Source organism: Melozone crissalis, unplaced genomic scaffold (genome assembly GCF_028551555.1).
Source record: "Melozone crissalis strain CALT ecotype California unplaced genomic scaffold, PUWL_Pcris_2 ptg000019l_1, whole genome shotgun sequence".
NCBI lineage: Eukaryota > Metazoa > Chordata > Aves > Passeriformes > Passerellidae > Melozone > Melozone crissalis.
In genome coordinates this window covers 7,098,008-7,119,183 of record NW_026535797.1, presented here as the reverse complement: position 1 = coordinate 7,119,183, position 21,176 = coordinate 7,098,008, and the positions used below count along the sequence as shown (strand labels likewise).

The window sequence follows — 21,176 nt, the reverse complement described above, 5'->3', positions numbered from 1 at the left end:
TTAGATGAAGCAGTTTGTTACAGACAGCTAGGCTGTCTGATTGAGATAAATGCCTTTGCTAAGCACAGCCAGACTGCCTGAATTTATTTTTCTGGTGTTGCTATTACCCAGCTAAGAGTACAAATTGCTTTACCTGAGCATTTCTATACTTTGTATTTTATACATTACTTTCATTATCTATTCTTTTATTTTCAATCGGAGCCTGGAATTCTGTGGAACTGCAGAGACTGTTTGACTCTGTTAGTAAAATTTATACTTATCAGGTCTTTTGGATTTTATATTACAATTTACCCTTTTTATATTATAAAACCTTTTTTTTTCTTTTAGGAGGAAAGATGGAACATAAGGCAGGAATACCTGAATTATGACCACTGGTTACCAATCATGAAGCAGCACTTTCGTTTACAGTTCACGGAGGAGGTTCTGGAGTTTACCTCTGCCTATTTGACAAGAAGCTTTTATTAACTGCTCATAATAAAGATAATTTCTTGCTACACACAGGCTGGGCAGAAGATTTCTGCCTCATGAGAGAGAAAAGGATTTCTTGTATTTGTGAGACATGACAGAACATCAGTAATTGCAGCAAACCTTTCTTAGGACATTAGATCCAGTGTATCACATTTTGGTCTCAGAAGCAATCCCAGACACAATTTTCCAAGGAGAAGAATCTTGGATCATTTTTTAGGTAAGTAACAACCACAAGAGACTGAATTCACCAACATTTTTCTTCGCACAAATTGCTTTTTTTGTTGTGCCCTCAAAAAGTTTCTCAGGTATTGGGACTACAAATAAATCCAAATTAGCATTACTAAGGCTGAGTTACATATTTCTGAATGATACCAAGTAGAAGCCATGGTTTTTGATAAGTTGACTGGGACCACAGTGGCATTTGGTCCATATTTCTCCAGGGTGATGCTGCTGCAGCTCCTTCCCAAGGGACTCTTGTCACAGATCACATTTGGGCAGTAACTGAAAGCTTAGCTCCAAGTGGCATTACCAAGAATTTTTTGCTGCATTACATTATATCCCCCAAGGTGCAGGAGAACATTACTTGCAAGTTTGATGAGTAGCGTGCATTAGAAAAATGAAGCCATTAAATTCTCATAAGCTTTTCAATTTTTAATGTTATAAAACTCTAGAAATGCTTTTTGTACCCGGGGCATGCACCAGTTACCACAACAGCAAAGCCTGACTCTTCCTATTCAAGTCTTCCTAATGTCTCAGGCTCTCTCCTTCCCTTTATGCAGAACCATCCTCATTGTGGCTCCTTATGGCTCAGGCTGATTTTACTAAAAATACACAAGTGGCCCTTACTGACAAGGACCTGCACTGAGAAAAATGCTGCTTGCTATTTTCTGTAAGATGCATCTTGTTCTGTACCTTGGGATTTCTCATTTTGCCTTAATATTTTTTACTACAGTTCCAATTCCAGCTCATATTTCTCTTCTTTGTAACTGAATATTGGCATCTAAGACATCTTTCAGACCAATCTATTGACCCTTTCTATGAATTTATTATAATCCAACCCATTAGTTTCAGACCCTGTCCACACTGAGTTACATTTGTGGGTTTCTATCACTCCCTAATGATTGAAGTTTACAGGCTTTCAGACCATCATTTTCTTTTCGGCCTGGTAAATGCCACCTAGCACAGCCTTTCCACCAGGCAGAATGAAGATTCTATTTTTTGGCTGTTTCTGTTGCTTTCAGTCAATTTTTAAGAATCTGAGAAATATGTTTCAAAACTTTGTAAGAGACAGGCACAGACTGACTCTTACAGAGAATGCTATGAAAATCTCTTGTTTTACTTGTTTAGCAAAAGAAAAAACTCCAAATGCTCCAACTTGTGCCACAAAAGTGGACAAACAGAAATGTGCAAAACTGGATTAGCAGATGCCTCTGCCTTCATGTGAACCCAGCTGAGGAACTCAAATGTGTGTGAGCACAGATCAATGAATACACATTTTTCCACTCTGTAATCTTCATCCCTCAGTTAGTTATCATTTCCTGATTAAGCACAGGTATAAGATGCAGAATTTTCCCCAACATCACCCAATAAACAATTTAATCCTTATAATTAAAAATATCTTAACATCACAAAAGTGAAATCAGAGACTTAACAGACCCCCACAACTGTTCTTGTGTTAACACACTTCTGCCTCATCTGCCTCACTAACAAGTATTGTTTCAGAAAAATAAGCAGCTTCCCAGTGCTGCTTACACCTTCTAGGCACTTCATAGCAGAAGCCTGACAACTGTCCCTACACAAATAAATTTTAGCTGCATGTATTTTATGTACAGAACAGACTTATGAGGGAATAAGAGTAGCATCACAAATTTCAATCTGGTTAAGCCTCCCAAGCCACCTTTTAAAAATCAAATATACTTCATGTCACGTTTTTATTAGCAAGGAATTTCTTGTGCTGTCACATTATTCTCTTGCCAAGTTTGTTTATTTTTCTCAGAAGGTTTCTCCAGAGTAAAGCAATATTGATCAATGTAATGTCACTGACCCCAGAACACAATGTGTTAAATAATTCTCATTGTGCACATTCCATGACAAAACTGATGTGAAAACAATAATAAATGTTCAGCATAGGAGCTGGTTAAATAAAGCCTCTGGAATTTTAGGGTCACATGCTTTAATCCTATAACCTAGACTGCCTCTCTTTTTGTTTATATGAACTTACCATGCAAATGATTTTATTTGCTATTTGTAATTGAAAAATAAATCTACTTCAGAGCTCTAGAACTCAACTTCAAAACTCAATAGTTCATATTAAAAAGAAAAGAACCCTCAGTATCTCAGACTAGACCACCTGAATGATGTTTAAAAGCCCAGAAGGTATTTTGGGCACGCTTATTAAAATGCACCAGCCTTCTCTTTCTTTTGCCCTTCTCCCTAAGTGCATTTATTATGACATGTTTTACTTTCTTATCTCACAGCTTCTGCATTCACATACTCCTGTCACACTCCCCATTTTTCCTTAAGACTTTGTTCCTATTAGCATGTTCAAGGAATTCCAGCCTGCAGATTCTGTTCTGCACTTTCTGTGCCCAAAGAATGTGAAGTAAAACAGCTGAGACACAGAAACAAGAAAAGTTGATGCTATTTTATGATGTCTTATAGTTTACCAGTGGGGAGAATGGCAAATATGACTATAAACCCTGAAGGTCATTCCTAGGGATGTAGTGAACACTGATGCAATGCTCACTAATCTCAGCAGACATGATTTGGGAAAAAAAACTTAAAGCAAAGTGAGTCCTAGAGAGTTAAAACTCTCCTCTTGCCACCGAGCTCTCTCCAGCTCTGATCAGACCTCAAAAGTGTCCCAGAGCCTCAGAGACATCTCTGGACAGATGGGAATGAAACAAGAGGCACAGGAAAAAGCATCTGTGAACTGCCATTCAGGAATAAAGTAATTTTGATCACAACATAATTTGTAAAGACATGCAACTCTCTACAGCCTGCCAGACTGAGTCCCTCAGAAGGCCCCAGAGAGAACAAACAAATACCTGCTTCAAAGAGGTAGTAACTCAGCTATAAAAACTGTTAAGGATACAAAAAGCACAAAAGATGGATACAGATAGGGCAGGCAGAGCAACAGCAAGAAGCAATGAGGAGTAGTTTTCTTATGTAAGTGGGTTAATCACAGTCAAGTTTTTGTAGGCATGAAAAAATCCAGCATCTTAAAAAGAGTTTCAGAAGAGAAAAATAAGTAAGCAATAGAGATGTTCATGCAGCTTATGCCTGAGATGACACAGATGGGAGTCAAATGTTGGCTGATTCCCTGTCAAATGCAAGGCTACAAAACTCTTTTGGGGCAGTACTCTATAGAGATACAAACCAGGCCAGACTACAGCTGCTGAAGGCAAGGAAATGATGTTGCAATAACCAAGATGCAAAATCACTGACAGCTTGGATGAAAGCTCAGCAGTGTGCAAAGGCAGGAAAAGCTGTCATGCAGACAGAGTTAGCAGGATTTTGATAGGCTGGATGGAAGGAGAGAGGAAGAGCTGTGAGCTGAAGGGAACAAGCAGATTACTCATTCAGTGAGGAAGCAGCACAGCAGCTGGAAGGGGACAATGCAGGAGCTCTTGGGCAGATGAGAGGATCCAGGTTAGCAATGTTTTGTTTAAGGCAAAGCAGAGATGAGGGGACATCAGAGGTGCACTGAGATCATAGGTTGGTCATAGATGAGTGTTGAGCACAGAAGCAGATTTCCAACACTTTATGAATTCCATTAGCTTTGCCTAGAGAACTCCTTAACCACTCCAGGAAGGCTGGGCTTTACACTGTGAGCCAGTGACTGAAGCTGTTTCAGTACTTCACTTCTCTTGGAGCTACCTCAGCTGACACAGATTGCTCAGCAGATTTCCACAGCTCATTAATATTTTCTGCAAGTTAACTCTCAGACTGGTGGCTGTACTTCAGTGTGTCTCCTGCTACCACTGCCTTTCCAGACTTTTCTCTACATGATGCCCCTCATTTTCAAGATGCTCCCATCTTCCAATAGCTAACAAGAGCTGCAACTTCTGATCCATCCATGACGAACACCTGGATGCAGCAACAGGAATCTGGAAGACTGAATGGCAATTCAGAATTCTGTTTTCTGCATCTGTTTCTTCATCCCCACTGCTTTGAAAAATCCAGCCATGTGTCAAGTTAACATGAATTCTTTCCCTAAACTCCAGTTTTCCTGCAGTGGATCACACACCCCGAGTTAAAAGCCTTGTCAGCCCTTGCTGTTTGTCAAGCTTGCCCATAGAAGTACACAACCACAGACACAACCACAGACACAGACACTAATTAACAACATTCCATTGTGCCACAAATGAGAAATGCCAAGAGATCTACCTGCACCCTGCCCTGCTCCTTCCACAGCTCCCACTTCACGAGCACACATGCACACAGACAGCAGGCAGACAACAATATACAGAGAGAATGAATGGGTCTCTAGTGTTTCAGATTTACCTACAACCGTGTCCTTCCATCAGAACTTTAAGAGTGTTTTGCTTCTGGCACTAGCATTAGCAATCCCACAATACAGACTGTTAAGAAAAACGTTGCTCAACATTAGAGATAGTCAGAAACAGAGTTAGAAAAATCTGGGTGCTTCCCAGGAGCACTCTTCAAATTACTCATGTGCTAGAAGATATTTTACAAACTGCATTGCATAGCTGCTGCCAATGGATTATGCAAGTCTCTGACCAAAAATCAAAAAAAAAAAACAACAACAAACTAAAAATGAATATCCCAATGAATAGAAGAATGTGTACATCTCATGTATTAGAGACACAAACTGAATTTGAAATAAAGGACATGCATATGGAAAGTGCAAATATCTGAGAGGCAGTTGGGGGGAAAGAATTAAATGCAGATAAAACTCTCGCTGGTGAAAATAACATTTGAATTTAATTTTATATCCAGACTATTTTATATCCAGTTCACAGTCCTTTCATTCCTACTGTGGGAAAATGGGAACTGGAAAGAAGTCCCACCAAGGAGGCTCTTTTCTTTCCCTCCTTTTTCCTTCCTGTTTTTTTTAAACTTTAAAGTCTGTGATGACCTAAAGAAAGTAACAAAACAAAACTGTGTCCAATATTTTAAACTCAACTTTCCCTAGGGTCTCAAAACTGCATCTGTTCCATGTGCACTGAACTCAGCAGGAATACATTGTCCAAGATGACTAAAATATCAGAGTCTGCAGTGAGGGACACAAATATAAAAGTAATAGTAAGAAAAAAACATTTAAGAGGTGAATACATACAACCTACAGCTACTGCTTGGTAGAGCTAATTCCTCTTTCAATGTTTCTAGACTGTATTTATACTAAATTGCCCCAAATAAATTTTATCATTTAGCTTATAAACTAGGGTTTTAAAGGGGCATTTCTACATTCAGCCTGTAACATTACCTTGTAGGCAGCTTGTCTCATAAACTGCTTTGCAGGCTGCTTCCATATAGCAGGCACTGTAATCACCCATCTTACTTCAGTGTTTTCAAAGTCCGAGCCTCCTTGGTCACTGAGCTCCTAAAAAAGGGGAAAAAATAAAAAGAAAATAGAGGTGAATGTAAAATGATGGGTGTCTACACATTCTTTTCTGCTGGCTCTGATAACAGTAACCCTCTTTTCAATTTTTTTCCTGTTGCATCCATGCTACAAATCAGAATTACTTCCAACCTGCCAACAATGCTTTACTGTGCCAAAAGGTGGGATTAAGGTTGAAGCTTTCTCAAGGAGGCCTATAGAAAAGTTCAGTGCTCAAAATAAAGCAGAAATGTTGGCTTTTGCAAAAGCAGCAATTTACATTACAACCTATTTATGTACATCCTTAGCTATGGTTTGGGATTTGCTGTTAGCTTGAAGAATTCACACATACGTCTTGATTAATATACAGAAAAATATTTGGGGTATCATTGATGAACATTTATGTTTTACAATCTGGATTTTTCAATGACTTCTTTATACACCACTTACCTTTAAATCAAACTTTTATAATGCAGTTAACAAGGGGAAGTTACAGTTAACCCCTCTAAAAAATGACTGATTGGTCCTTCAAAATTTTGCTTTAAGCAAACATTCAAGACTAGTTTAGTACTTTTACTGTCCTTTTTTTCTCCCCTGAAAAAAGAGGGAAGTCTGTACTGCATTTGCAAATTAGGTGATATACTGACATGTTTTGGGCAAGGTTCCAAGTAAAATGTCATTACCATATGTCCTATCTAAATCTCCATCCAAACAGAGAAAGGTTCAGAGAGGTGGACAACAGGCCTTTAGAATGTGAAAAAAAAAAAGTTTCTGCATGTGCTGAGCCAAGGTGTTGTGTTTGTTTAGCTATGCTGCAGTTCAAAAATCCATGCTGGAAAAGGAGCACCTTTATACTGCACAGGGCACCACAGACAGACACAGCACAGTGCAAAGTAACAGCTCACTTACATGGCATGTCTAATTAGTTCCAGGATTCACTCACAAATGCCAGGGATTTAGTTATTAACACCAGGAAAAGGATGTAGCCCTGAGCAGGCAGAACAGCAAATATATGGGATTTTATCCAACATTCATATTTGCTAAAAATGTCCCCAGTCTACACACAGGTCCAAGTCTGTGACTCCACAACCAACCCCAAAAAAGTACAGTTAAAAATGTCCCTGACAACATGAGGCATTGGAGTGGCAGGATTGTTTCTCTGCAGCCATAGGGAACAGACTGGGATCTCAGAGAAAATAAATTAAACCCATTCAAAAAAGTAGGTTAGCTCTGAACCACAAGGCTATTTTAAACAACACTTGCTTGGATGAATACTCTGATTTGACCCAGGAATTGCTCTGCTCACACTGACATTACAGTGGCCCGTTGGAAGCCAATGTTTACTTAACTCACAATTGACTATTTACATGAGATTTAACATCTCAAAACCTGTTTACTGGGGACATGTATTCCACTGGAGAATAAGAAAAACAATCTTGTGATCCAAGAAGACTGCAACAAATGAGCACTGCAACATTTCAAATCAGAAATGGAGAATAATAAGCTTTTAAATTTTCTTGTCAAATGTACCTTTTTTTCCCCCATTAAAAATACAGTAGAAAATACCTAAGCCAATAAAAAGCTATTCAGGACTCTGCATCACAGGGATGCTATTAGTGAATCAAGCTTGACCTGTGCAAGGGGAAATTACTTCAGGCTATTGTTAGCTCTCCAGAGTCCACAGCCTGCCCAGAGTTTCTACACCTGCCTTGCTTTGTTTACATCAAATACAACTAAGGTCAAAGCTTGGCAAGGCCAAAAATATTAAGCTCATATTTATACTGGTTATAAATACAGAAAATCTTGATAAGGAAGTATTACCCCACCTTTAATGCCTGTTCCTTAAAGAACTGCAGAGCATAAGCAAATATCTCAAGTGCTTTGACTTTTTTGCCATTTGCTGCTGTCAGGTCTGTCTCCATGGTAAGATTCTACATGAAAGAAAATAACTGGAAGTTATTAAAAGAAAAAGGCAAACATCAAATTAATTCCCAGTACTTGAGGACAGTGAACTCTTCATTATTCACCTGATTAGGAAAAAGTGACAAAACTATTCTGAAGAGGATTTAACTCATCACTTGAATTTCCTGGATCATGACACTTTGCTGCTTATTTTAGACTTTGTTTTTAAACACTTACCATGCCTACAGATAATTGCAGGCAGAGAAAGAAATATGAACTAAATATTAAACAACTGCAATAGATACATCTGTAAGTAACTGCAATAAAGTTGCACATGCAAGATGCTTAATCCAAGTTAAAAGTATAGATTCTTGGTTTCCCACCAACAGATGAAACCAGAAAACACCTCAAAACAGAAAGTACTGGCCAATTCCCAAAGCTCTAAAATGGATTAAAGACAAAAACACAATCAGTAGGAATAATGTCAAACTAACAGCCCTACTGGCACTTGCAGTTCTGGCAATGAATTCTGGGTGAATTTGCTTGGCTGCTCTAGAGCTCAGTCTGGCTCTTATATCCCATTCCTGCGGACCAGATTTACTGAACAAACCAACCTCATGCAGACAGGACATGAAGATCTAAGCAAAGCAGATTCCGAACTTTTAAGATCTGCAAGAAAGGCTGGCAATATACAGCTGCCAAATGCAGTGAGAGACAAAAGGAATCATAATGCTAAGTGAAGAGTTTAATTTACTCTGCAAATGCAGAGATGCTTCACTTCCAGTTCACAAAAATTTAGTAATGTTCAGAGGAAAACAACTTGAGTAGCGAACACAGTTTGGGTGTTACTTACACCAGTGGTATGCAGCTTCATCTTAAACTTCTCAAAATACAACCAGTGCTTTGATTCAGTGGGATCCAAGTCATGGTAGAAGTCTCTTGCTGCATAGCCAAAGCTATGGAACTTTCTCTCTGGTGTGAGGAGGATTGTGGTTGGGGTCTTCTGGTTGGAAACACCTGGATCTCCACCTTCCCATCGTCTGGCCAAAAAGTGAAACAGCTCCAGTGAGTGATGCTCAAGGTTAGAGCAGCAGGAAAAAACAAGTGTATCATGAGAAAAAGCCATGAGGTGGCAAACTGCACAGACTGCTTTTCCCTCCAAAGATAGTAATTTCAAACTTTATAATACAAAAATCAAGTGGGTTTATTTCCACCTAAGAAAAAAGGAGTGCCATTTTCATTTCAGGTAATTTAACACATTTTTGTGGTTATGTATAATTCTTAAGGATACATCACACTCAGATAAGAACACAGGTTCCCTGAAGTAAGCCATACACAGTTAAGGAAACAGTTTCGTAATTGTAATTTCTACCTAAGCCAACACATGAAATAAATACTGTAGAGAAAAAAAAAAAAAACAGTAATTATCCAAGAACACTACTAATAAAAACCCAAACATGGCCTTTCCAATTGTGGTTCAGACTTCATGAACGGTTACTTGCAAGGGATACTTTTCCCATTTTGAATTAGGGACCTGCTTAAGTCATCTAACGTTCACCAGGGGGAGGTTGAGTAAATCCCCATTTCTGTCCCAGAGCATTCCCTGAAACAAGACAAGCCAGTTCAACCAACATCTGATCATGTGCTTCATTTCCTAGACACCTGAAACTCTGAAGGCATCCATGCCTGCAGATGCTGAGCTCTCTGCACTGCACTTTCTACTCATGTGAAGTTGATGGATTTTGTGTTTCAAATACCCAAAATGCTGTACAAGGTTTAAACTATCAAAAATGAGGCAGCCTTCCCCAACCTCCAAGGATGTTAAAGGCACCAAAATATTTCTGTCACTACTGGTGAATAAAACTACCCTATCTCATCAAGATTGTGATGGTATTTTTAGAGGATACCCATGAAAGTATTAAGGCAAAGGTAAACCCAAAGGTCAGACAGCAGAAAGTTGTAGAAACAGCTGTGAGCATTCCTTCTCCATCCCAAAAAAAGGCAGAATGGAAGAAACTCACATTACTGTTCCTCCCCCCACCATATACAAGTACTTTCTGTATGAGAAACAAACATTTACCAGAAAACATTTTCTTAAAAAGGCATCAGTGGAAAATCTGTTTATGCTCTCAGACATAATCATAACACAGCTCAAACAGGAGCCAAGTTAAGATCACACAGGCAACTGCATTCATTATTAAACTACACGTCAATTGCTTTTTCTAAAGATAGCAAAACGTACTTTCAGAACATACTCCTGCCAAAGCCCTCATTCTGAAGCACAAAAAGTCTGCCTTGCTCTGTGGTAGCTGTTTATGTGACATAGGAAGAGTATGCAGAAAAAATAATTTCCATTTCACTCTCAAAAACAGTTGACTCCATTGAACATTGATTGACCTCCAGACCAAGGCAGAAAACTGACATGGCAAACTGCAATCTAAGGGGTTGGTACTTGGCAAAGTAACAAGGAATGGGATCTTCTGAAAGGCTGAGACCCCTTCACATCATTCAACTGGATCAAACAGAGCAAAATCTCTCTTTTTAGCTCAAGCAGCAGAGAATAACACACCTGAACTTCCCTCAGTGCAGAGGACAATTCCACTGCCCTGAAAGCAGAAACAGCATGATGAGGAGTGGAATGACTTCACTTGAAAAAACTTCCCTAAATCTGCCCAGTTCCGCTGCACAGCCCCTGAGCCATCATCAGCTGGCAAGGGCTCTGCTCCAGATCATTGCTTCCAACCTCCTGCTAGAAATGCACTTGGTCAACTCCAAAACCTTTGAGTAGGTGTTACAGCAAACATATGGTTCCAATGTGAAGAAGCTGGGATCTCACAGCTCATGAACAGAAAACACTGCTATTCCAGCAGATTGTTAAATCCCACACACCCGCTGCAAGCAGAGAGGAGACAGACTGATATCGTTTTTGCTTGGAATCATTAATGATTCATTCTGAGTCACTGGTGGGAAATGCCATAAATAGGCTGTGGCTAATAACAATGCTTCTTTGTTTTTCATTATGACCAGGCACATTTTCTCTTTCTGGAATAAGCATGCTTAAGGTGCAGTTTAAATGAAGACAAATTTACGTTCAACGCCGCGGGATGAAATTTTCAAAGCCACCTGGAGAATTGGATGTTTGCTTCCTGATGAGTTTCTGATGGAAACTGGACACAGTAATTGCTCAGCACCTTCCAAAGCCCCCAGCTTGTATTATTGTTCAGTCACAGAAAGCACAGCAAGGAAAGACAAGGGGACGCAGGACTCTACCATCTGCAATCTGAGATTTAGAAATACTCGTGTGTGATGTTTTTCTAGAGAGAAGCAGATGCAAAAGCATGGGAATGGTAATTCCTGGCTGCAACACTCTTGCCAGGTGGAGCCCTGGCCTCCCTCCAGCTACAGGAGGATTTTCCTGCTGCTCTAACCTTTTAGTCAGTAGGACTAAGACAGCAATGCTTTCATTTGCAGTTTCCTTTCATGGTTCCAATACAGGCAAAATAATGGTAAAAATCAGGAAAAATAAAAAGGAAATGCCTATCAAAGGCATAAACCTATACAAGCCAGAACTGCTATAAATACATGTGAGGGATATTTTTGCAGTGCAGAATCACAGTTTAAAAAAAACTATTCAAATAGAAACAAGGTAGATTTCTTCCAAATGCAGACATATGAGTTCCTAGGATGACATAAAGTGAAGTATCTGAACAGAAATATAAACAACATAGACGTGTTTATAACCACAGAGCATCTAACTGTATACTAGAAGTGAAAATAGAAACAAGAGAGTCAGTGAGGAAGGAAGGACAAGATTATACAAAGGTTAGAGAAATGCTTTTACTTCCACTTCAATCTGGCTAAGACAGACCAGAGAGGGACTTGTGCAGAGTGATGGGAATTTGATCCAGAGCTGTAGCACCACAGGCAAGGAAATGAAACACTGGGGTCATCAAAAGGCAGCTGAATGCCACCAGCACGGTGTATGCAGAAAAAAGGCAGGTGTGTGCCTCCCAATAAATACAGTCAAACAGGGAAGAGAGGGAAAGGGCAAAAACCTGAAGTTGCACTGAAAAGAGACCACATTCTCCCTCCTTCCAAAGACAGACTGCCATTTGTTTCATAGCCACATGCATTTCTTCATTAATTTCCATTTGTGAAATACTCCCATTCAGCTACCCAGCCAGTAGCCAAAACATCTGTAACTTCATGTAAGCGCATATAACCCAAGAGGAGTTTTGCACAACTGTGTAATATCTCAATATTCCCTCCAAATGAGATGCTATTAACTCATTGTACAGCAGCAAATTTTCTGTGTGGCTCTGGCACTGCCCTGCTCACTGAAGTGCTGAGCTCATGGCCAGGCAGCTCAGATGCCTTTCCTCCAGTCTCAAATTATGCTGCAAAGAGCAGTCACTGTAACACATTCCCTCTGCAAAAAGAACCTGAACCACAGCTACCTGTAACAGAAGCTGGGGGCAACTATCAAGAGTTGTCAGTACTACCTAGAACTGATAAAACAGTACCAATGTTTTGCAATCAAAGTGAAGTCATTCACTGAACATTTACAAACCCACACCCAACTCCAAACACGCTGAGATGAGTGAGGCCACTCATACATTTAAAGATAAATATATGCTGAAAGAACTTTGTTCATTCAATGCTTATAAAATCTTTTTTTTTTAGCACTGAGCATCACAGCAAATAAACACACAGTCAAAAATGTGACTTTGTTTGCCTCCTAATTACATAACAAGAATCATGGCACTGCTGGCACTACACTCAAATCCGGAGCTAAAGCCCTGTGTGTTCACCCTTTTCCAAAGTAGGACCTTCTAAACAAACCCATCTTACCCTTTTAGAGAAAAGCAGCTTTGTTAAAAGGCAGTCAGAAACCTAAGTATCTGGAAAGAATCAACACTAAGGAGGGAAGGTGGAAAAAAAAGTTAGGAAGTAGAGAGGACCATGCATCACTGGTGTGCTTTATTTTAATGTAAACACTCTCGAGTGCCGGCGGGAAGCTACATTTACTCTGCTGAAATATTTGTAAGTCATCCTGCATGCAAGCCTCATTATATACAGCCCTTAATACCTTCTGAACTACTGCAGACTTACCTTAATGAATAGATCATTCTTTTGAATGGTTGAATTCATGATTGAATTTCATGATTTCATGAGTATTAATATATATAAATATATATAAAAATATTACATTTATTATTTAGCAAGTCTGTTTCAATTATATCTTGTCCAAATCCTTTCCAGAGAGAAATATCTATTTAAAAAATTAAGATAATTCTTGGTATTAAAATATTTGCCATTGATTGAAATACCTGTTGGAAATATGAATACACCCCCCCAAAAAAAGTTCCTCCCCTCTGGTTGGAAACACCAGAAGTAATGGAAACATGGTTTCCAACTTCATGGTTGGAAACACCATGAAGTAATTTATTTCATTTCTTTCAACTTGAGTATCTCATATCACAGCTACATAGCTCTGAAATCACAGTCAAGCTGCCATTACTGCATAAGGAGGAAAATGTCGTGTTTTGAACCACAAGCAGCCAAATGTCAGCTGAGATTTGCAATATAATCTCAGCACCTGGATTTCAATGTCCCAGTGACTGACAACAGGAAGCCCGGTAAGGAGAAGGGATTTCCCCAGGGAAGGAGAATCTAATCCATATTGTGAATCCAGCAGCAAAACCAGGTCCTAAGGTAAAACTTGAGCCCAAGGCACCTCAAGGACTTCCCCAGAAACACCAGTGATTCCACACAGTAAAACTTCCAGCATTTACAGGAGCAACACAGAGTTGTTCTAAACACAATTTAGGCTTGCTCAGATACAGCTTCTCTCTCGTTCCATCGAACTTCTTTAAGGACTTTAATTAACGAATTAATTGCTGCCAAAGACAGCAGGAATTGATAAACATGGGTTCCAGCCTGCCCACCCTGAGAGCTGTCTGAGGCAGCAACACAGGGTGTGTCCTTTGACTTCAGCCTTGTGCACCTTCCAGTGCTGCTCAAAGAACAAGACATGGCTGAAATGCAGAAAAGACCTGGAAAACATTACTTGTCCATCCTGCAAAAGGTAGATAGCTTTGCAACTGGATGGCAGACTACCATTTCTAAATTTACTTTCCTTCCGACAGTATTTTAAATCCCTCAGCTGCATTAGTGTGCAGCTATACACAAACCAACTATGCAGGCTGATTGCACAATCAATAGTGTCTGCTGAGATTTAGGGAGCTGCATTCAGCCACCACCTCTGCTTAGAAAAATGCAGTATATCACACTGGACTGCAGCAAATTATGCTTTTTGACCTTTTGTTCTCACAGTACCTACTTCTGCAACAGCAGCATCATTTACAAGAACAGCTATGGTTGAGCTTTCCATATAGAATTTTTTATGTTTAAAATTATCTACATCTTGCTCTCATTAGTAATTTTAAATATATTATGATAAGAATTAAATATGTTTTAAGTTATAAATAAAAATTTTAAAAATACTATAAAATATTATAGCAATGGCTTGCAGGGCAAACATCTCAGGTAGCTGCCATAACAGTTTTTGCATTTGTGACTGCATAGAGTTGTATTGTGCTGATTTAATAAAGAAATAAAAAATAAAAAACTCCCTACATCACAGCATCTAAACTCTGTCCTTTACACACATATAACACAGACAGATTTCACATCAAGCCTTCATTTTCATATTCATGCCTTTTGATTGCTTATTTCCCAACGTCAATGGATCACTGTCATAGATTTGATTCAGATTTAATACCACAAAGTTTACATCAGCCAAATGAACTCCCAGTGCAAGTAATCAAGTGTTGTACACCCAACTATACACAGTGTGATTCCAGGGGATGGGCAGCTCCTGGATGTCATGACTTTGGAAAATCAGTGTCTGAGATAAGGGCATCCTGACTTACTGATTAACTGTGCTCCCTGAACAATTCTGAATACTCAGATTCCTCCTTCTATTCTGTCATCTTGTAACCTCAGCAAAATAGGAAAGGGGATGTGCTCCCATGGACTGCTAAAGCAAATCAGAATACAATAAGATGCAATAAAAAGTCTTAACCATGAGAAATCTGCACACTGTGATAATGCCAGACAAATCCAGGCTCCTGCAGAAAATATCTATGGCTACTGCAGGCATCCCATGTTCTCAGAGTCACAAAGCAAATGCTGCATTGCAGCCCTTACCTCATTACATGAATACATTCTGGCTCCTTGGTGAAGCTGTAGGCGTAGCCACTGGAAGTTGTGCCAAAATCAATAGCCACAACAACAAGAAATAACTGTTCTACAGCATCCTCTGCATCAGAGTCCTTCTGTTAAGCAGCAGAAGCAAAACACACACAGTCACTGATCAGAATCTTTGTAACCTGCCACAAGTTCTGCTCTGCAAGACCTGCATATCTCTTCAGTGAACATGAGGACTTCTCTAAATTTACCCTTGTGACCAAAGTTGATACCAGAAGGCTGCACATTCCAATGGAATTGGAAATTCAGTGCATGACTCAAAATATATGCTAGAGCCTTTTATACATCATTTTCTATTCAAAGCTTCCTTCATACTCATTTCTGGAATACCTCTTATGCTGTATTATTAAAACTTTTGGGTTTGGGGCTGGTTTGCTTGATTTTTTCTTAAACTGATCAACTGAAGAGTTTGTCCATCAATGTGATATATTTGGGACCTACTTGGTGGTTTTAGGAGTTAACTATACCATAAGTATGAAAATGAAATACAATTACCATTCAAAAACAACAGAGACAAACCCACCCAAAACACAGGAAAATAAGGTTTACATCCCATGTTACAAAGAAGAATTTACATAACACCCATTTAGCCAGCACTACATGCTGCACTCCTCCTGCCTGTGCTGGGATGAGGGAAGCTGTTCAGCTGCTCATGATGAATTTGAATCCTTCTCCTGCCTTTCACCTGTAATCCTGCAATCCCTGCAAAGCACAGTCAAGGGCAATATGCTCCAGACCCTTCACCAGCCTTATTTCCCTAAATCCACCAGGACTGCTCAGCCTGTACTCCCAGAAACACTTGGAAGCAAGTGATGATACCTCTCACAGAGCAGCTGCCTCATGGCCTCACTCTCTGGGCAGTGCTCCACCACAGATCTCTGTTAATTCCACACCTCTCCCTTTCTGCACATTCCTGTTGTCTCCCTACATTTTCCAAGATCTCTCCATACACCTGCTACTTGAAATGGAGAAACAAGAGCAACAAGTTTTGGTCTCTAATCATAAGAGACTTGTTTGGATTCTCCTAATGAAAGTTTTTCAACTAAGGCAATGTCTTCTTCAAAGAGTTTAAGGAGCAAATTGAACTGAAATATGATGTAATTCATCAGTGTGACAGAAGTAAAAGAGGAATTTCAAGAGTATATAGAGAAAGAAGGGAATAAGAGCCAAAAACTATGGGAGAGAGCACTGGAAATCCTGAAGATGGATTTTTGCACAATTCTGAACTTGGATCAGAAAGCTACGGCAGTGTTCCACCATAGGCTGACAAGGATACAAATGTGCTCTGAACACAATCCCTTGCAATAACATAAAGCACACTGTGCATGTGTTACAAATCATACAAGTGATCTTAAAAAAGGGTGGGAGTTAGTTTTAATAAGAGTTTAGCAACAAAATTAGCACAATGTACAAGAGATTAAAACACACTACCTATGGGACATGCTCTTGGTTCTAAAAGCTTACAGAAGTGGCTATTTTCTTTAATAAATGAATCCAGTTATTTCTATTCAGAGCTTCTACATCTCTCTCTCTCTTTGGGCAGATTCTTTTCTCTGAGAATTTAGGTTTTACTGTTGAGTCCCATGTATATCCTCCATTTTTTTTTCCTGAAAGGAAGAAGACTTCTCAGGGGCTGCCTAAACCAATCAGTGATAAAGACAGGGAAAGACCTTGGGAACCCTGAGAATCAAGAAGCCCCTGTGTTTGATATAAAAATATGCAGGAGCAATTCTATGAGCTTAGCAAATGAAAACCAGCAAAACCAGGAGCCTAAGGAAAGGAATCAGAGCTCTGTCAACAACTCCACTGTGACCAAAATCTCACTTACTACTATGGATAACATAAAGGGGATCAGTATGGGGGAAATGACAACTCTAAAGAAATGATGTCCCACTATACAGGCAGGAGAAGGTGATGTAAGCATGCAGTATAATTCAAGAGTGCATTTCTTACCACAATGTGTGATGGAGACAGGGGAGTTATTCCAGGGTCTCCCAAGCTTTTGGCTGGTGATGAGTAAGCAGATGTGGAAACTGCATCTGAAAGGAAGCAAACACCCATCAGTGACAGCAAGCGGAATGAGTAAATAAAACAGTTACTTTGCACACTGCTAAACTGTTTTCCAGTTGTAAAGAATCTGCTAAAACACAAAGCAAATTCCACAGCTGCCATCTAAAACATGTTCTGCCTTTAAAACATGCTAAGACACAACTGTCGTTTTGGTTTTAAAATGTCTGTCTGACCTTCATGACTATTACCATCCCTTTATTACATTGTCATATACAATCTTAAAAGTCCTCCTAAACATATTCAAAAATCATAGTTGGTACAAGCAGCTTGAGCACCACAGACTGCCTAGAATTTAAATGCATGAATGCAGAAACTAAACACAAGCTGTGAGATCCAAAAAGACAGACCCATTTACAAGAAAAAGAGGAGCTGAGAGCAACTGGAGAAAGCAGGAAGAGTAAGCTGCAATTCGTCCATCCTGAGCATTTATTCTGAAACTTGCCCAATACTCTGTTTTTATCCTTCACTACACTCTGCACTGGAACATCCTGCAGCTGTTAATACTACTGCAGGACAGAATCCAGCTGGGAAAAAGGAAAGCATTATTAACAAGTCATCAAAGAAATATTTCTACCCGGCATACAATACTAAAACTTCATTTAAAGGCACAGACCAAATGAGTAACAAATACTGTAATGCACTAATTTTATTTTTCATTCTTTCATTTACATTGTTGATGACAGAAAAAGAAATGGCTTAAAACAAATTAAGCTTAGATGGATTTATATATAATCTGAAGAATGCAATAGTTTATCAAAATAGAATGTACAAAAGGTACCCACACCCTGTCCATGCTCATACCCCTCTGCTCCAAAATTTAAGCCCCGAGTGCTTACTGAATTCTCTTCCACAGAATACAAGCTATAATTAGATGTAAAGCAGAATGATGTAATAGGCCTCTGAACATGATTAATAATAATTAAATAATAAGTAATACATTTCAATGTATTTTTATCACCTACTTGGATGCATCACACGTTTATTCATAGCATGTAATGCCTAGACATGACTGACAATTCAGAGCATCAGTCCAAGATGACACTGGCTCTCCAAGACCTCAGAATTACATGGGGAAAAATGGCAATCAAATATATCTTGTTTCTCAGGGAAGATTCAAAAACCCTGCAGTGGGTAAGTATGAGAGAATTCGCCTGCAGCGAAAAAAAATCTTCCTCCAAATCTTAATTTTGGTCTTGAAACTTCATATATTTCTTGAAGATATAACATGCATGTTCAGCCTGATTTTTAGAAGCATTTGCAGAAGCACAGTATTTGCATTTTCTACACTAATTCTCCAGGAATATATTAAGTTACTCCTCTTGCAGTGAAGTACAAAAAGTCACAGGCCAAGTGTGACAAGCACAGAATCTGCTCTGTTCATTAAGACATCTTTGGAACAGATGCTGTTATCAGCCTCCTTTGTGCCATTTTTACCTCTTAATTTTTGCACCAGCAACATGGTATTTATTTTAGAATTGAGAAACAGTATCTCAACACAGAAAAAAAAAATTAAATAACTAACAAAATACATTCCTTGCATCCTGCTGTAATTCCTGGCTGGACCTGCACTACACTTCCTGAGCAGACCAGGACATTGCAACAGTGACTCAACATCTTTGGAAACCTGCACTTTACCCACATTTAGGATGCTGATTTGAAGCACAAAATGTAGACATCAATCCATGTGTTTTCAGTGTTTCACTTTGCCACCATGCTGATTTGAAGCACAAAATGTAGACATCAAGCCATGTGTTTTCAGTGTTTCACTTTGCCACTTTTTGGTTACCTGTTTCGGCACTCATGTTTCACAGATGAGCTGGGGCAGCTCCAGAGGAGGCCACAGAGATGATGACAGGGCTGGAGCACCTCTGCTGTGCAGACAGGCTGGGAGAGAAGGCTCCAGGGAGACCTCAGAGCACCTTCCAGTACCTAAAGGGGGCCTACAAAAGTCAGAAAGGGACATTTTACAAGGGCGGGTAATGACAGCACAAAGGGAAAGGGCTTTAAAATGAAAAAGGGTAAATTTCCATTAGACATCAGGGTGAAATTCTTTACTGTGACACTGGAGATGCACTGGCACAGGTTGTCCAGAGAAGCTGTGCAAGTGCTCAAAGCCAGGCTGGACAGAGCTTGGAGCAACCTGGCCCAGTGGAAAATGTCCCTGCCCATGGTTGAAACAAGATGATCTTCAAGGTCCTTTCCAACCCCCCAAACTACTCTGTGTTTCTAAGGTGCATTTTCCAACCTGTCTTCAGCTATCAGCCTTGAAAAGTTATTTTTATCTCTGTATGCAACTCAGAAAATTCTGTGTGACAGGATACACATTTTTGTATCTCAGAAAGCAGTGAATAAATATCCAGAGCAATACTGACATCCATCCAATGAAACCACTAACTTTGGTGGTGTGGTACCAAGAATTAATCCTAATTAATTAATAAAAAAGACCCCTCCAAACCCATGACCATCCAGCACTGCCTTCATGGCTCCTCCTGCAAATACCCAGCTAAATAAAATAATTCTACAATGCATCCTGGATCTAACGCCAAAACTTCTTAGCAGGCAGTGAAATGACTGTTAAAAGCAAATTAAATTAGGATATTTGTAACATTATATTATCTACCCCATCTGAACTGCAAGGTGTTAAAATATATTTGTCTGTGTGGGAGCTTTTGTATTTTGTTGAGTTAGTGTTTCCATGGTGAAAAAAATGTGCACGTGTAACAATTTTTACAGCTGTGTTCTGAAGAACAGTAAATGCATGGATATTCCAGGATGTTTAAAAATCCCTTATCTCTAAAGCACTGTGATTGGTTGATCTGACAGAAACAAAAGCATCTGTTCCAAGCCAGAGAATGGGAAAAGGGTTCCAAGGAACCTGATTTGCAATCAGGAAACTGAAAAATGATGCTTAGACTGTCCTGGATAGGATCAGGGTATTTGGAACAGTTCTTGGAATCAGAATGACTTAGAATGACTAATTATGGCTTCTGCAACAAAAAAACATAATCAAGTAATGTTCTACATAGCTCAAGTTCCAGCTTTATCTCCATGTTTACTAAGGATCTTTATCTCTGTCAAACTACATGCTATGACAAAAACACAGCTAAACAGTATGCACTAAATAAACACTTAAATTCTTGCCAATTTACACACCAAATTAAACTGAGGAATCTGATTTAGAATCCAAATTAAATAAGTCCTCAAACAAACCAGTATTTAAAATAATCTTTTTCTAAATATGATGTAAACTTCTTGAATAAAAATTCTTATATTTACTTCTGAGCTGAATATTAACCTGGAATATGGTTTGGATAATTTCAATAAATACGTATAGACTACATCTGAACACATTAGGATTTCTGACTTAAGTCCTAACCTAAGCAATTGGCAAAGAACACCTTGTGCATTTTTAAGGTGATCAGAAGTTGAAGGGAAAACAGAGAAGGCTCCCAAACCATTACAGAATTAGCAAAATTATGAGATCAGAAGATATTGTATTAATAATGAAATCATGTCCATTATCACATTAGCTCCAATTGCTGGTTTAGCAGACTTAATTTAAATTAATCCTTCTTTTCATCTAAACAGATGCAAGAGTTTATTTTCTGTGGTTTCCTGCAATGCCTAATCTGTTTAGCTCTTTCTGTTCTTCAGTAAATGATCAGCAACATTGTAGATTTTGACAAAATGCAACGAAGGATTAACCTTTAAGTGTCAAAGAATGCAGACTAAAAACAAAGTCCAGAGCATTTATAAAAACTTTGCTGATGCAGTGTGGATATTTCACTGATTGAGTGTTCAGCTGAATCTGATTTTCTGACAGATCTGGAGAGCAGGACCAAGCTCATTATTTAATTAGAAAAATCAGTTAATGGCAGCTGGAAGGCCATCAGTCTGTTCT

General features: G+C 39.1%; 1 protein-coding gene across 2 annotated transcripts in view; it reads right to left on the bottom strand.

Moving 5' to 3' along the window:
- HSPA12A (heat shock protein family A (Hsp70) member 12A) overlaps positions 1 to 21,176 on the bottom strand; it is a 49,635-nt gene that overhangs the window by 18,718 nt on the left and 9,741 nt on the right. For both annotated transcript variants that reach the window (XM_054276838.1, XM_054276840.1), the window contains exons 2-7: positions 19,062 to 19,215; positions 17,159 to 17,244; positions 15,146 to 15,273; positions 8,787 to 8,973; positions 7,858 to 7,962; positions 5,918 to 6,034 (exon numbers count right to left, since the gene is read on the bottom strand). In XM_054276838.1, the coding sequence (XP_054132813.1) occupies positions 5,918 to 6,034; positions 7,858 to 7,962; positions 8,787 to 8,973; positions 15,146 to 15,273; positions 17,159 to 17,244; positions 19,062 to 19,077 (639 nt within the window). In that variant the 5' untranslated portion in view covers positions 19,078 to 19,215. The remainder of the gene's footprint in view (positions 1 to 5,917; positions 6,035 to 7,857; positions 7,963 to 8,786; positions 8,974 to 15,145; positions 15,274 to 17,158; positions 17,245 to 19,061; positions 19,216 to 21,176) is intronic.